The 18092-nt window shown below is 42.9% G+C and overlaps 1 protein-coding gene across 4 annotated transcripts in view; it reads left to right on the top strand.

The window, feature by feature from the left end:
* Positions 1-18092, top strand: part of KLF7 (KLF transcription factor 7) — a 94939-nt gene that overhangs the window by 45090 nt on the left and 31757 nt on the right. For 2 of the 4 annotated variants that reach the window (XM_070421968.1, XM_070421967.1), the window contains one exon: positions 2454-3087. In XM_070421968.1, coding sequence (XP_070278069.1) covers positions 2454-3087 — 634 coding nt within the window. The remainder of the gene's footprint in view (positions 1-2453; positions 3088-18092) is intronic. The other 2 variants (XM_070421970.1, XM_070421969.1) reach the window with 2 other exon arrangements.

Raw genomic sequence — 18092 nt, 5'->3', positions numbered from 1 at the left:
ACCAGCGAGGGCAGATAGGTTATTTTTTTAATCCTCCCAGAAGAGTATGCAAATGTGTTGAGAATATCTCAGTTCCTCAGAACTCTGAACATGAAGCAATATGAGCTTTCTAACAATCACAGCAATGTCTAGTGACTTTCAAATATTTGAGCTACAAAGTATATAAGAGGACATGGCATACAAAAGCTCTATCTATAGACAGTGGTGGCTGGGGGTATAAAATAAGTACTTGCATGTGAGGCAGGGAACTGCCTCAAGTACTGCTTATAACTCATGATTCAGCTGATTTTTACCTGGAACATACCTGTGTCTCAAAGGTCTGGTTCTGCCCTTTGGGCAGAGCTGAAGAAGCACTACAGTTGTCCCAGAACACATGTATTGGTGACCATTTCTAGGATTGCTAGCGTCAGCATGGTCCAGGATAGGATGTCAGCGGATGGCTCTGTGTAGATCCGAGTAAAGTAGCATGACTAAAGTAAAGTTGATTTTATGTTTGTTTAATAGTCATTATGTACCTGTCGAGTGCCAGACACTGTGCTTGGGAGGTGATGGTTTGAAAAGAGAAGGGGAGGTTTAAGGGAGGTTTCAGGAGTAAGATCTTTTAATTCAGAAGTGAACTGACTGGAGCTAACACTGAGGGCTTTAATACTAGAAAAAATAAAGTTATAATTTCCAGCAATGAGATAGAAAAAGGAAAGGTCAATTTTTGAGACATGGAATTCAGAAAAGGGGCAAGTGAGGATAATGCAGATTTCTAGCCTGAGAAGGTGGTAGTGCTGTTTTCAAATATAAAGTGGTCGGAAGCTACTGGCAAGAGCTATTGTTTAATAAATAAAATAGAATCAAAAGTTACTTTTCCAATAAGCTTTCCTTGATTAATACCTCCACATGATAGAGTGTAGAATTCCTTGCCCATTCATCCCCTAAGAACTTATCACCACACTTTATGTTGCTTGCTATCACCTTGCTTTGTAAACTCATGTCATTTTTAGCTTGTAATTGTTTATTCTGTCCCTGCATCATATGGACCTACTACTGTCTCCTTCTAACACAGAGAGAACCTTGAACCTTGCTCTGGACACTGTAGTTGAATGAACATTTGTGACTTGAGTGTTGAATGAAGACTGGAACCAGTCATTAATTTATACTATTAAAAACCAGTAGTGAGACCCAGAGGTGAATCATAGCTAAAAATCTGTTTTTCTTATTCAGTAATGCAGAGTTTTACCCGAGGTTGATTACAAAACCAATCTTTTGAAATGTCACCACAGTAAAATCTTTGACAGATACAACACAGCTAGGTATATCATTAAAATATATTCTGAGCAGAATAAAAGCCTAGAATCAGAACATTGGTTGAAAACATAGAAGCTCTATGGAGGCAGTAAATTAAGAGCTAGTCACATTTTAAATTTGCCATCAGTATTTCTTTGTTGAAGTTCAGGAGTTAGAACAAATTGAGCTGGTGTAAGTTAGCACCATGGTTTTATACAAGATTCTGGCAGACTAGGATTTTTAAGTGAGGAGAGCTTTTAGACCAGAAATGTAAATATCCATTTTTGCCATAGAAGTGCTTCCACCATCTTACAAAGACCCACGTGTACCAGGGATGAAGATTTGTTGAAATTCGGAACTTCTCATTCCCTTTTCTCTGTTTCTTTACCAGGTGGAAGCTTTATGGTGAAATCAGATGGGGTTTTATCATTGACCAGTCAAATAGCTGTGTTTGAACTTGTTTTGATCACATAGAGATGTTAAACCATGGTAATGGACTCGTGCTCCTTGATACAAAATAGGTAGCAATTATATTTTTAACAACTTCCTGTAAACACGGGGTTTTGTCTTGTACATCAAAGGTGTTACAAAGGCATTCTTTGAGAACAGTATTCATTCCTGATGGTTAGGCAGTCCATGTTCCAGGCAGGCCTTGACGTCGGCTGCTTGTGGCTTAGGTCACCCCTTGGTTTGGGTGGACACGCTTTGTTTTTCAGAGCAAGTTGGAAAGTGGCTTAGTTTTGTGGTTTGCTCATCTAGTGGAGAAACGAAGTTGCACTGTGGGGAGTCTTGTCTTGGTATGAAAACCTTGTCTGATTCTATTGCTTTGTGCTTAGATGGGAGCTCCTAGGGAGGATCTCATCTGCTGAGTTGGACTGTGGGGCAGGAGGTCATTTTAACATTGAATGTTCTCTGAGATCTTGATGGTGTGAGATGGCCCTTCCGGGCCTCGAGTTCCCCATCAGCTCTAGCAGTTGAACTCCTAGAATGTGACCCTCTGAACCCTTCAGGGGTACTCAGGGAGTGAATAGCAAGGTCGTACCTGTCAGTAGGAGAATTCCACGTCCGAGCCATGAAACCCTTCTCGGTGTCTTCCTGAATCTGCCTCCTGTGCCTGTCAGCATGTGGCCTCCTGGTGTTCTTTGCCTCTGATAGCTGTTTCTCTCCCCCTCCTGCAGACATGCCTTGAATTGGAACGCTACCTGCAGACGGAGCCCAGGAGGATCTCGGAGACCTTTGGTGAGGACTTGGACTGTTTCCTGCGGGCTTCTCCTCCCCCGTGCATCGAGGAGAGCTTCCGGCGCTTAGACCCCCTGCTGCTCCCCGTGGAAGCGGCCATCTGCGAGAAGAGCTCGGCCGTGGACATTTTGCTCTCTCGGGACAAGTTGCTCTCGGAGACCTGCCTCAGTCTCCAGCCAACCAGCTCTTCTCTGGACAGCTACACAGCCGTCAACCAGGCCCAGCTCAACGCAGTGACCTCATTAACGCCCCCATCGTCCCCTGAGCTCAGCCGCCATCTGGTCAAAACCTCACAGACTCTCTCAGCCGTGGATGGCACAGTGACGTTGAAACTGGTGGCCAAGAAGGCTGCGCTCAGCTCGGTCAAGGTGGGAGGGGTGGCGACGGCGGCAGCAGCCGTGGCGGCAGCTGGGACAGTTAAGAGTGGACAGAGCGACAGTGAACAAGGAGGGGTAGGGGCCGAGGCATGCCCCGAAAACAAGAAGAGGGTTCACCGCTGTCAGTTTAACGGGTGCCGGAAAGTTTATACAAAAAGCTCCCACTTAAAGGCCCACCAGAGGACTCACACAGGTAGTGGTACAAGTCGGCCGCACGTGGCTTCTTCTTTTTCCTCCCTTAGCCTCCTGGTGGGAAGGGCTTCTCTCTGTTCCAAGAAATGGCATCCCTGCCAACTAGGAGGTGATAGAGAGGCAGGAGGGCCTGGGTGGGGATGCACATGACTCACTTGTTGCCTTAAGATCTCCGGTTGCCCTGAGCACAGCACACGGGTGTGTCCCTCGCAGGCTGTGAGATCCGTTCAGAGGCCATGCCCCCCGCAGCATAGGATCAAACAGTTCCCAGGATGCCGGAGCGGGGCCCTGCCCTCGTAGTGACTCACAGCCCTCCGTGACACACGCGCTTGTCACTCTCTGACACTTTTCATTGTTTTGTGAGTGTAGTTCTGCCGTTCGATCAACCCCGGCATCCGAGGAGGTACAGTGGAAAGAATTCACAGTTAAACAAGGGAGCTGGGGTGTCCCCCTTCCCTCTTTGCCCAGCATCCCTGATTTTTCATCAAAGTCACCAACAGCAGGAGGGTTTCAGAGTTCATTAGATGCGATCATTCTATAATTAATTGGCATCTCCTCTTTTGCATTGTTCTCTGGCGCATGCTTTATGGAGAGATGGCGGAATGGCTTTTTAATGAGCTTGTTACCGAGGAGTTGCTGAAGTGATTACATTGCTATGTGTGTGGTGGGGGTGGGCGGGGACCGATGGGGACTGTATTTTCCTCAGGACTTGTGTAGCGACTCCCAGGAACCAGATTGATCTTTGGAGCAAACGGGATAATTTGGAAGAGTGGGATTTACTAAGAAAAGGCTGACATTGGCGCTTCCCTTGGAACTGGTCTTTGTTCTCTGCTTTGAGATGGAAGCGTCGGGCTGGGGTCTCTTCTTGGTGTTAGCATCCTCGGAGCAATTACTGTCGTTGGTGGGTTTTAAATGAGTCCTTGGCAGTGTGTTTGCCTGTATGGGCTTTGCCTGCTTCTTGCACAGTATAAGCTGAATAGGGAACCCTCCAAACGTAAGTATTGTTGGAGAGAAGTGGGTGATGCATCTAAGTTAGGAGGTGTCTGGCGAGAGTTCTTTCGGGACTCACCGCTTGTCTCTCGGGTGCTCTTTGATGGCTTGTGGGCTGTGCCACCAAGGGGATGTGCAGTGCAAAGTTCATTGGCTGGGATAGCAGAAAACCTGGGTTCTAGTTTTAACTCTGCCACTTCCTCGCTCAGTGACCTTGAATGTGTCCCTTTGCCTCATGGGCCTCATTGTCCACACCTGTCATATACTCTGACTCTTAAAGCCCCTGTCAGCTCTACCGTTCTGGGGCCTGTGGAATGCCTTTGTTCAGCACAGAGGAACTTTCCTGAATAGAGATGTATAATGTGACTAGAAGAAATCACCGTTTTGAACCACAGAGTTACAGTATTCCCATGGGAGGTTGAGGGCTGACATTGTTTCCTCTGAGCACTGGACTTAGGCATGGCACTCCTCCGATTCTGTACTTAATTCCCCGTGGCTCTTGCTCGGTTCATGGGAAGGTTTCCTAACATCACTTCTGCGTCCTGGGGCTCAGGTGCAGAGTTCCACTCACAGTTTCCCATCAGAGTTTGGGTTCAAGTTCTCCACTCCACATACACCAAGGCTAAGGCTTCCTGTTGTCAGCGTTATTTCTCCCTGATGTTGTCCTGAAGGTCGTTTCTTTCTCAAGTCAATGAGTAAAGCAATGACAAGCCATTGCAGTGTTCCAGACTTCAGTCGTGACTCATCTCCCGCTCCCCACAGGAAACTAGAGAAAGCAGGATGAGGTGAGAATGTCCAGTTTTGTTTGGGTTGTGGAATGCATGCTGGTGGACACATTTCTGAATTATTGACAGTAAGACAGGCTACGTCCTGCCTTGTGTGGTGGCTGGACAGCTCTGGGGAAGCAGAGATTCCTTTTTGGGGGGGAGCCCAGAGCATTTTTCTCTTTTTTTATTCCCTTCTTCCCAAAAGATGTGTCAAAAGGACAACTCTTTGGAGTGTTGTATTATTTGGTGCTTTGATTGGGGGGCATTGTGTACTCGGTGATCGTCAAGGTGGAGCTCATGTGTTCCCCAGCACCTATGCCCACTTACATGGGGTGGACGCCTCCACGTCGGGAAGTCGCCCGGGGAGGCACCACGCATTATTGCAAAGGCAGCGGTGCAGAATGGTTGAGAGCAGGGCTTTGTAGGCAGGTGGACTTGGCTTTGAGCTCTGGCTCTACCGCTTCCTGGATTTATGACCTGGATAAGTTATTTATCTTCACTGAGTCTCATCTTCTTTATCTGGAAGATGGGGACAGCTGTGTTCACTCCTAGATTGCTTTGAGGATTAAATGAGAAACTACATGCAAAACACTTGTAAAAACTTATTAAAAGACTAGAGGCATGATGCACGAAATTCGTGCAAGAGTAGGCCTGCGCAGCCCCGGCTGCCTCAGCCCTCGCAGCTGGGCTTCGTCCGGACAGGACAGTCATCCGGACGGTCGTTCTGCTGTTCAGCTGTTAGGTCGATTTGCATATTATGCTTTTATTATTATAGATAGCATATGGTTAGTTGTAGATGTTACTATTGCTGTTGATGTTGATTAGTGATGATTGCATGAAAATAAAGCCCCGCAACTTTAAGTCACTTAGCCAAAGTAAAATATAGGCAAAGAGCAAGAAGCTTTTCTGTCCTCACTCCCGCACTTTCTGTGTGGGGCTGATGATGTTCATAGACACTGGTTGTGGAGGGTGAGACTGGACATGCAAGCATTGGCCATTGACGTTGTCACTAATGTGACCAGGGCTTTTCTAAGACAACATAGGAAGCAATTGCCTGGCATCCTCAAAGCCAAGCATGGAGGGAAAAGTAGCTGCTGTAAGAAAGAGAAACAGACAGGAGAGAGGCAGAGGTGGGGATGAGGGATAGGGAGAGGGAATATGAATTAATTTGGATTAAGTGGATGAGAATCAGAAGTATTTATTTGGAATTGGTGTGAATGGGGCACGTGGGGAACTGCAAACAAAGGTGATAATTTATGTGGTGTGGATGAACTAAGAATAATGGAGAACGCATGAAGGATGGAATCAAATTAAGTGCAAGCATATCAAGGAAATGGACTAGTAAAAGCTCGAGGGCAAAGGTATATGGTGATGGGAATTCAGGAAGAGTCTGCTGATATGAGTGAGTGGGCTGGGGAGCGCGGCTGACCTAAGGTTGAAATACAGTTTAAAAAATGGGTTCTGGTTGGGTTCAGGCAAGTTGTTGTAACACAGGGCTCACTTTAATTCAGTGAAAAGATTTCCTTATCTTTCAGTTGGGGAAGTGTTTTGGGACAGAAAAAAAATGAGAAAACTATTCAAGAGAAATAGGGGAAATATTGGCATTTTGTTCTCTAGAGTTATATATATATATATATATATATATATATATATATATATACACACACACATATATATATATCTTTTATCTATTCATATATTGAAAAGGAGACAGTTGCAAAAATGAAATAAAATAGTGTGCGGGTCTCTGTCTATGCATAAGAAAGACAATACTTTGTTAGTAAGCTGGCATTGCTTGCATTGAGGAATTTTTCAAGTGTTATTCATTTAATCTTTATATAGCTAGAATTTAGAATTTACTGAGCTGGAAAAGAAAGGTATGCTCCCCCCCCCCACCCCACCCCAAACCCTTTGGTTGGTTTTTGAGGATGCTGAATCCTTTAAACTTTTTGCCCTGGAGAATGTTAGGCAATGAGGTGATTTTTTTTTTTCCCAGGTAGCAGATGTTCAAGTTGGTAGCTTGGGCACAAATGCTGATTACCTAAGGAGGTGAAGTTATGGATGGGGGACTCAGGGGGGTGGGGGGGAAGGAGATGAGGCAGAGCCTGGGACAAAGGAAATATTGTGAAGTAGCAGAATCTCAGTGAGAGGAAGCACATAAAAATGGACATATGGTTTATTCATTGGGAAGAGCACTTAGTGCTGGCATGAGTATAAATGTCCTTCAGCAGCCAAGCCGTTCAGACCTTTCTCTCCCACTCTGTTTGCTGGCCTTTGTATAATGTATTTTTCTTTCTCAGTAATTCAGCCATTATGATCATAATTTTATCCATCTTCTCGGAGTCAGCTAAGTAATCCTAATATTTTGATGCAGGAGAAATCTTTACTTTCAGTTTCCCCCAAATCACCATTTTGCTCATTTTTAGCAAAAATCAAATTTGTTAAACTGTTAGTAGAGTCTATGCAAAAAGAAAAATAATTATTTTTTACATTTCTTCTTGATCACGTCTGAGATGGAAAAAAAAGCATCTGATTGAAATGATGCTTTGTGTTCAATGAGCAGACTTTCCTAGTATGGAGATTCATATGAAAGCTTGTTCACATTTACACAAGTAAGAACGAATCCTGTTGGTAGTTAGGACAAAGGCCAGCAATGAAATCTTTGGTTGTTGGTCACAGAGGAGGGAGAAAAGAGGCCATGTTCTCACATGTGCTATTTGGAGGGTCCTCTCTAGGGACTGGGCTTGCTTTAGTCTAATATATAGGTGGTGATGAGCACATTCTAGATTTTGCAATGGAGGGCATAAAGGGATGTTTTCAGGTGGAAAGGTAATACAAGTGTGCAATTAGCATTTTATATCTGCTTTGGGGCAGGTCATAATGAATTAAGATGTGGTACAATCTCTAAGTTTAATTAGGATTTAGGGAAATAGTTTGCTTTTAAATGAAAAGGTGTCTAAAAATATTACAAACAAAAAGATGAGCGTTGTGTTTAAGAGGCAAACAAAGTGCTTATTTTATACATATAATGAAAGTTCTTTAAAGGTGAAATATACATTACTTATTCAACAAACATAAAGCACTTGCAGTGCACTTTTTGAAGTCTTCTAAAAATATAACCCTTTTAATCCTCATATTAACATAATGACATAGGCACTATTTTTATTTCATAAATGAGGAAAATGAGGTCCAGAGAGGTCAAGTAACTCGTCCAACTTCACATAACTCTTAGGTGGCTGGTCCAGGATGCTAATAAAACACTGTTGCTCCCATCCAAGCTCTGTTATGCTAGCTAATGAAGGAAAGAGAAGTCAAGTAGATATTTTTCTTAATAACCCATTAGTAAGAAGAAATGAGAAACATATAGTTGAAATACAAATTGACAATGGAAAATAATTTAAGTGTCTCCTCAATAGATAAAAGTTGGGCAGGTCTTTAAAACGTAGTGCATCATCAAATGACTAAGACCCAGAACAAGGAAATTACAAAGAAATGGTGTTCCATTTCCAGGCCCATTGTTGTTACTACTGTAGCTACTGTTATGTGATCATTACTATTAAACCAGTTTTTTAACCTTAGGATTAAGGAGAGACTTTTTTGTCACAGCCCCAATACACTCATTAAAATGACAAGTGTTAACACCCTATACCTGTGAAATAAGAAAGGCAAACATTATCACATACAGGGGAAACTGAGGACCAAAAAATGTAAATATGTCTTAGCTCAAGTTATACAACCCGCCATGGACAGAAGTAAAATTTGACCACTATCTCCTGTCGCTTAGGCTTGCATCCTATTTAATAGATCATCTTGCTTCCTATTTACTTTGTTCATTCAGTCATTCCATGAACGGGTATTAAGTGCCCATAGATGTCAGGCGCTGTGCCATGGACACAGAATTTATAGAATTGGGTTGGGCAGGGGGGGAAGGCTAAAGGAAGACAAAGCGTTAAGTGGGTGTGGGGGAGGCTCCTGTCACTAGTCAGAAGCAGCATGGATGATTCTGAGATAAAAAGTCACTTTTCTCTTTCTGGACAGGGCATTTATGGATGCTGTTCATGTTTTTAAATGATGCCAATGTGATAAAACACTAATTTATATAAATAGAAGCCCTGTTTCAAGGTCAGGCATATCAGCAGGACAAAATTAAATACTTTAGTCTAGAACTCTAGGGGGCCCATCAACCACTTTCAACCTCCTTGGTGCCATAGATAAGAATTCTTTGAATTTATACAATAGCAACTGAAATAGGGCAATTTTAAGACACTGAAGGGCCTTTAATATTCTGAGACACAGGGCTGCTAATGTTTATCCATGTATTGAGGCAGAAACTCATTACACCCCGATTATGGGAGGGAAACTAGAATACGAGTTAACTGTTCAGTTCACAAAGTAAAGAGAGTTTAATAGGAGCATTTGGCATCTTGGATTTAGCGTATTCAAGATTTAAAAGAGTTTGCAAAGAAGGAGTGTGAATGAGGTGGTGGAAAACAACTGATGGGAGAATTTATGAATCAGAAAATCTTCCGAGTTTCACCCATGATAATTTAGCAATATGCTAGCTTTTAACATTTATGAAGATAAATCTAGCTAAACATATATTGGGTATAACTTAAACTCAGCATATACACAGCAAGCACATTTATTTTATAATTATAATGTGGTAATAAATGTAGGCTTTGGGACATTCCTATTCCAGATGTCCTTTTAATGGATAATTAGTAGTCATGAAGTAAATGAACATGTTAAAATAAGGATGGAGGAGAAAGTCAAAACATGAAGTTAATACATATTTCACCAGACACTATTTATTGAAAACCTACTATATGAGACACTATTCCTTCCCCCATCTCTGAGGACCTTGCTTTTTGATGCAAAAGCCTGAAATACGTTTTCATCGAGTCATATTTGGAAACTGATCTCAAAAGAGAACAGAGCATGGGTTGTGGGTGGGAGGTAAGATGGAGGGAAGAGAATAGAGGAATCTCATTTCAAAAAAGGCAGCAGGAGCAATAGAATTTTATAAACTTGAGGATTTAAAGATGAAGTCATCCCTGATAGAGAAGAGAAAAGGAAGGCCATGAGGAGACTGCATAGTTGAAGGAATGACATGGGGAAGGCCAGCGTGAACTTTAAAGAAAACTTCCCTTTAATAACTAGATGATGTACAGAAGCATTTCTGTGATAATACGAATGTTAATGACCATGATGATCATAGCCATTCAGTACATATTATATTAGGAGGTTTGAGGAAAGTTAAATGGAGCTTTCTAAAGAGTGCAGACTAAAATTATATAAAAATTAATTGTAGTAGGCAATATATTTTTTATGTCTCCTTCAGTTGAAACATTAATGGAATAATTCTGTTTGAATCAAAAAAAGGGAATTTAAGGAAACCATATGTAAAAATAAGAGTGAAAACAAAACCCTTTTAAAAAAAGCTTTGTACTGATTTATTTATTTTTAGAAATCTATTTTTTTTACATTTTTAAAATTGATTTTAGAGAGAGGAAGGAAGAGAGAGAAACATCCATGTGAGAGAGAAATGGTGATCAGTTTGCCTCCAGCAAGCACGCCCCAACTAGGAATCAAACCCACAACCTGGGTATGTGCCCCGATGGAGGGAATTGAACCTGCCACCTTTTGGTGTACTGGATGATGCCACAGCCAACTGAGCCACATTGGCTTGTAATAATTCTTTTTTTAAAAATTGGTTAAGCGATAGCCTGTTTGGCTCAGTGGGTAGAGTGTTGGCCTGCGACTGAAAGGTCCCAGGTTCAATTCCAGTCAAGAGCATGTACCTTGGTTGCAGGCACATCCCCAGTAGGAGGTGGGCAGGAGGCAGCTGATCGATGTTTCTCTCTCATCGATATTTCTCTCTCTCTCTCTCTCCCTTCCTCTCTGTGAAAAATCAATAAAATATATTTTTTAAAAATTGGACAGGTAAAAAATATTTAAAAAATATAAGGACAGGTAAAAAATATTTGTAAAATGGTGTATTTTTCTTTGAAGACGATCCAATTTGAACTGAGTAGAAATTAGAGTTAAAACCTTGAAAATGGATCATGAGCAAACATACTTTTTATTTAAGGAAGTTAGTTCTGGTAAGTGAACCCAGCCCACATGGGCCTGTGTGTAATGGGACTCCAGCTCTGCCAGCGACTCCGGTACCAACGGAGCGAGCCAGGCTCTTTCTAACCAGACAGTTTCGATTTGTCCCCACCCTAATGGAGGTGAAGTGGATGGCCCTGGGCAAACCTGTTTCTGAAATCTCAATTCCTTCCTTTCTCATGCCCCACCTATACCTGCTGTTTCCTGCACGGAGCCACTTCCTGCCTCTGAAGCCTTCCTTTACCCTCCTTTGCAGCAGAAACGGTCTGGCAGCAGTGCACTGTGGATCAGTAGATTACACATCCATCAACCAGTGTACAATATTGAAATCTTTCTTTATTACTATTTTTAATGTTCAACTGTGGGAGACTCCATGGATTTGCAGGGATCTGTGAGACAAGCTGGGGGTGGGGGGGTGATGGAGCTAGAGCAGCATCCACCACCTCTACTCCCACCCTGACCCTCTCCCCTACTACTAGATTTTTTACATTTTCCAAGAGTAACTTCTTTACAACCATGTAAAAAAGTAATAGAGTGCCATGGCAGTTATTAAGCGAAATGTCAGTAGCAGCAAGACCCTTCAAAGTCATCAAAAGCTAGTGACTTGAATGTGCCGGTTATTTGGCCAACCAGTGGTGGCATTGTTCCCCCCTCCTGCACCGTTCCCATGGTCAGTGTTAGGACCCACTAGCTTACAAATGAAAAGTCAAGCCACTGAAATTATTTACGAGTGTCTGTAGTCAGAATAAGTTTGTCATGGACTGTCCCACATGTCTGTTCACCGTACCTTCTTTATCCTCTGTGCTTATTAAGTCTTGGGGACTAACCCGCCATTGGACCTTATAGGCTTTCAGGGATGGAAGACCAGGTGCCCCACTACCAGTTCCTTATGGAACCTCAGTCCAGCTTTGTCCCAAACCAGGCCCACTTGGCAGACGCCCTTCCGAGTTGGACTCTTCATCTTTTCCTTTCTTTCCTTCAAAGGTTATCTGCATTCAGGTTAGACCCCTTTTATTTTGTTTGCAGAATAGTATGCATATATAATTTAAAACTCATTTTATGTTATAAAAACCACTCATCCAGTATCATAAAATATAACTTAGGTTTTTGTTGTTGTCTCTACCTTCAGAATATATCCTCTTTCCATTACTATGACTGACCTAATTTATGGAATTCAGTAAAGTAAAACAGTACTGTGCATGCTGTTTTCGGGTAACAATGTAAAATTTTTAAAAATCCCAAGTTTATTGGGACAGAACAGTTTCAACCATTTCACTAGGTGAGCTGAAGTTGATTAAAAGCCACCAATCCTTTTGTTGCGGACAGGAAGCCAGAAGCCATCCTCAGCTGACAAAGTTCTTTTCCTCCTTGGAAGAGTATTGCCCAGAGAGGTGTACTTTGGTGTGTAATGTCTTCCTCTAGAGCAGTGGTTCTCAACCTGTGGATCGCGACCCCTTTGGGGGTCAAATGACCCTTTCACAGGGGTCGCCTAAGACCATTGGAAAACACATATATAATTACATATTGTTTTTGTGATTCATCAGTATGCTTTAATTATGTTTAATTTGTAACAATGAAAATACATCCTGCATATCAGATATTTACATTACGATTCATATCAGTAGCAAAATTACAGTTATGAAGTAGCAACAAAAATAATTTTATGATTGGGGGTCACCACAACATGAGGAACTGTATTAAAGGGTCGCGGCATTAGGAAGGTTGAGAACCACTGCTCTAGAGCCCTTGCTGTGTTCATACCAAGATTTTGTAAGGAGGACTATAGATTGTTCCAATATTAAAGCCACTGTTATGAGAGAGGTTCTAGTTGTCTACTGTAGAATTATATAATCAGTGCCCTGAAGAATAGAGCCCAAGAAAAAGGATGAGTCTGACACATATTCTAGTATAAATGAGAGTGTCCCAGCAGAGTGAGAAATTAACCTTTAGAGGTGAAAGGTCTTTCATTGTCATATAAACGGGAAAGAAATCAATCAATCGTCAGGCATCAAATCTCGGCACATTGTACATTAAACTGACTTGCTGCCCCCCGCCCCCCAAAAAGAGTAGCAAGATGCAGTAGGAAATATTTTAGAATAGCTGTGCAGTAGTCCTATTTAAAAGTTGTCTGTCTTCATTTTGTGGGTTCACATGGTTTAATGTCACCTCACTTGAATTCATTAGTGTGATTATGAACTTATAACATGGTGTTTGAATCCCCTGACTATAGGATATGCACACTCTTCACCTGTACTCAACATCTATCATAGAAAGGAAATAATGATTCTTCATATTGGATTCTCAGTTGGTCATGAGCCTATTGAAACTAGTATTGGTATTTTAAAAAGAGCAACAGAAGGTACATCTTCCTTCTCTGATAAAGGTAATAAGACATTTTATGTTCCTAGTGTTCAGCAGAGAGTGTCGAAAATCAATATGAATAAATTCAAGTATATGGGATTCAGCCTATTCGAAAATGTGGTGAATGGCAAAATGACAGTATGCATTATTAAATATTTTTTGCTTCACTCACATGTAGAATTAGCATGTAGAAAAGGTAGCATAGGCTACTTAGAAATTTAGGCATCGGGCGATTTGCTAGCTTTTTTGTTGTTTTTTTTTCATTCTTTGTTGTTGTTGTTTAGTGTCTCAAAGCTTACAACTAATTTGAATTTGAAACTAAATACTGTCATTACAGAAGATTTTTTTTCTGAGTTCTTCCCATTTCTCTAGGGACAAAATAATGGCCCCTTGAAGCAGTGGAGAAACAGTAATTAGGGCAAATAGTAATACTGTGCATGATTGAGGAAAATGTGAGGAAGGGAGAAAGAAAATGCATCAGACAGACTTGTACAGCCTGTTACTAGGAAACCACATCAGCATTAAATACAGTGTGCTAATTGGCTATCCTCTTTCTGCCTGGGTACCAGCCTGGGCCTGCTACACAGCTGTTTCTGCTCTTTCTGGTTGCTAGGTAACTGCATCATTCCCCCCACTCCCCCCTTTGTATTCTGGAGGCTAATTGGCTACTTCTGCTCCTGGTGTTGCTGCTGGGTACCAGTCTGGGCCTGCTGCTCTACTGTTTTCCCGAAGGGACTTAATGGGGGGAGGGGAGGGAAAAGGGAAAGGAGGATATGCTGGCAATTAATGGAGCATAAGTGCAAATTCTACACAATGTCTGGCACCTGCGTCCCCTCATCCTGCTTTCTCAACTAAATCCTTCAGCTATGAAAACATTAGAATCTTGAAGTCTTTCTTTTCTCTGCATACCTTCTGAATAGGGTTTAAAAGAAACAGGACATTTCAAGACTTATTACTTAAATGATGGATTTGGTCTTCTTAAGAAAGAACTCGCAAATTATTACACATCTCTGTCTGTCATGGACATGATAGAATTTGTGCAAACATTAAAATTCCTAACTTATTAACAAGGCAGCATCTTTAACATCTTAAGGAGAGTACCAACTCATCTCTTAGATGGACCAAATTCCTTTTTTACCATTCTTATTATTATACAGAGTATAAAGTAAGAAATAAAGTGGACTAAAAGCAGTTATGGGATTTTCCCAAATGTTTTATTCATTCAGAAGGAGCAAAGGGGAGCTTCCAGGCCCATGACTTTGCATTATAGATTTCATTCCTCTGATGCACACTGCGTGCCTCAGACACTTTTGGTGATGCATTTCACTTACCTAGAAAGAATGCATGTTTTGCAAACCTACCACAAGCAACACATGTGGTGCAAAATAAACCTAAAATCAGTTTTGTGATTTAAAATAGTGTATTATTTTCCATATACTTGTATCTCCTACTTAAGTGGGGGCTTCCATTTCATCAATATTGAAATTTTCACTGGAAGTGTGGGGAGAAGGATTCTTTAAAGGTGAAATGATGCTTCAAGAGGTTGAGCAAGTGTATGTAAATTGGGGCTACATAAGGAGGCAACTTCATCCCCCCTGGGAAGGAGCTGTTTTATTGAGAAAACTCGGAACATGTTGGTGACTGTGCACAGAAATAGTTAGCAAAGGCAACTCTTACTTGACGCTAATGGCTGGTACTGGCTTCCCATACTAATGAGATCTATCTTCCCTATGGAAAGTGAAGCAGGAGGAGCGCTGTTCTGAGCAGTAAGCCCTGCCGCTCTAAGATCAGATCAGGCTCTATGGAATCGTTTCTGCTTAAAGTATCCTTAAAATAGAAGGCCCGAACGAGGCTAGGATGTTGGAGAGAATATTGCAGTGTTCCATAGCTCTTAAGGAAACCAGCCAGCCACTAGTAACGTTCAAACTGCAGAGAAAACCTTATTATCAGAGGATAACTAGGGAGCAGGTGTAGTCCTATTTCTGCAATTTCTATGAAGTGGACTAGTTGTTAATCACTCAGAAGATTGTGTCCATTAAAGTACTTGGCCATTGGATGATGAAGAGCCACCAGAAGTCAGAACATTCCTTCACCGCTTGGCGAGTTGTACATTCTGACTTTGGGAGAGGGTGGTTTCGATTGTTTCGGTGTTTCGTCTTTGTTGATGGCAGACTGTCAGAATAACAACTTTCCAGTGTGTTTTATGGATTGTCCCTAGTTGACTGAAGCAGGACATAGGATGAACAGTCCAGAGAAGTCCCAGGTGTTTGTCTCGTCCACTCCTCCAGCATTCGTCGGGTGTGGTTACATACCTGCACGCTGGCTCTGGTAAGACCTGGGAAACCCAAGGTGGAGTCTTTGAAAAGGTTAGTCATGGTTAGCCCCAGCCATAAGCAAACACCAGTACCTGCTTCCAAGCTTCCTCTCGTTATGCTCTTCCTGGTGGGTAGATCTTTATTCTTGGGATGACTTCATGTTTAAAGTGATAGTGGAAGCTCAGGCATGCTTTGGGGCCTGAGAAAGGAGATATTCCACCACCGGCTTCAACCTTATGATTCTCCTCAGTCCCAAAAGCCTGCTTTGCTAATTCTCATGTTCACACCAAGCCACTACATCTTAGATGAGGGAAACCAGTGGACAAGCCCGGGAAAGAGGAATCCGTTGTCTGCTGGCTGCCGAGTAGGGCTGCTGCTAAACCCATACTGTGCCTCTGTGCTGGCCAGATAAAGGTGCCTCTTCCGTGGGGGCGGAAGCTGCCTTGGATCCAGCCCTATCAGCCCTTCAGCTGGACACCCTGTGCTCACCACCTCACGTGGCCGTCTGCTCACCACAGGAGCCGATCCACTCCGCTGGGCCCTCCCTGACCCTCCAAGAACTTGTGAGGCTAATGAGGTTCCAGCAGGAACATGAAAGTCACACGACTGTTCAAAGGGGTGGAGGGACCTCCTCTTAGTGGCTAAAGAGGCCATTATGCATGAGAGCAAAACTTGTAGCCCAGCCGTTCTCCCCAAATGGGAGACCATTAGTTGCCTAATGCAGCGATTCTCAACTTGGGCCAATTTTGCCCCTCGGGACATTTGCCAATGTCTGGAGACGCTTTTTGGTGGTCACAGCTTGGAGGGGAGTGGAGTTTGCTCCTGGCATCTGGTAAGTGGAGGGCAGGGATGCTGTTAAACATCCTGCAGGGCACAGGACAGTCCCTACACGATCGCTGGGCCTGAATGTCAGCGGCCGAGGAGGAGAAACCCCGGCTGGCCTGTGAACCTTAGCTCCCCTTCACGGTTTCTGTTTGGATCATGCTGCCCCACCAGCAAAGTCCTTCCTCGTCCTTCCAAGACTACCGAACAGGTCTTGCCTACCTTTTTATGATCATTTAAAAATCCACAAAATATAAAAGCTGTGTGATTTGTTATTTCTGTCGGGACTTAGAAGCTGTGCTGTTTTACCCCTGTGATATGGGGGGATAGCTCCACCACGGCCAGGTGCTTCGCTGTCTAGGCTTAACATTTGTGACAGAGACTCTTCTCCAGCCACAGACACCCCTGTTTTGTTTTTTTGGTTTTTTTTAAGAATACATTTTTATTGATTTCAGAGAGGAAGGAAGAGGGATAGATAGAAACATAAATGATGAAAGAGAATCACTGATCAGCTGCCTACTGCACGCCCCCTACTAGGCATCGAGCCTGCAACCTGGGCATGTGCCCTTGACCAGAATCGAACCTGGGACCCTTCAGTTCCCAGGCTGATGCTCTGTCCACTGAGCCAAACCAGCTAGCCACACAGTCCCCTCTTGCTGGAGGCCCCTGACCGGTAACGATGTGAGGGTTTGCTGAGGCAGGTGTTTGAATCACAGGAGCTGCCAGGCTGGTAGGTGGAAGGAGGCTTCTAGCCAGGAAGTGGGCCTCGCTGACCAGTCATCACTTTCTACCTGTCCTCTCACGTATAGCAGCCTCGCTCAACTATAACCTTATAACTGAAAAGAAGATTGACTGGTAGGGCAGAAATAAGACTGAGGGAAAGTGTTTTCAGTCAGAAAATAGAACTTTTATTGGGAAAATGGTTTTTAAAGAATGTGGTACTTCAATGCACTTCCCTTCACTCACTAGTCTGGTTCCAGGGAGAAGGGGTATCTCAGGTAAAAGGATTTAAATGGCATCATCTAATGGACACAGACTTTATGCTTGAATCTGTCAGGAGATGGGAATCATACATTGGCTCTTTCAGCCACGTTCACATGTCTAGAAAATAACATTGTCAGACATGTCGTCCCCAGATACAATGGACAGTATGCGATTATAATTGTGTGTCATTGTCCTAACTGTTTGGAGATCATACTGCTGACATTATTCTTCTCATACATGTGAGTGTGGCTGTAGGGAGTGCGTGACTTCTGTGTCTTTCACACGGATTAGCTTATCCCTTGCCCCTTGGAGAGGTTACGATGAGTGAGCTGGCCTCCGGGGTCATGGTAAGGGCCATGTTTGGGCTCACAGTTGCTGTTGGCCTTAGTTTTAGGCCCAGTGGCAAATTAGTCATATTTATCTTGATGACCTGACGACGCAATGGTTGTTTAGTCAGCTCCCCAGAGCAGATGTGCTAAAGAAAGGGTTCGCTGAAGTGTTCCTTCTCAGATTGGCTTTGGGAATGAGAAGGCAATTGGGTATCAAGCCTGGGAATGGCTGCTCCCACATAAGGCTTTACCCAACTGAGTAAGTAATGATAATACCCTCTGTATTGCTCTTTATAGCTTACCAACTGCTTTCATGTACCTCATTTTACG

The sequence above is a fragment of the Myotis yumanensis genome, unplaced genomic scaffold (genome assembly GCF_028538775.1).
Source record: "Myotis yumanensis isolate MYYU_CA2020_CCGP unplaced genomic scaffold, mMyoYum1.0.hap1 SCAF_8, whole genome shotgun sequence".
NCBI classification, from domain to species: domain Eukaryota; kingdom Metazoa; phylum Chordata; class Mammalia; order Chiroptera; family Vespertilionidae; genus Myotis; species Myotis yumanensis.
The sequence above is the reverse complement of the archived record's forward strand: the minus strand, read 5'-3'. Positions and strand labels throughout refer to the sequence as shown.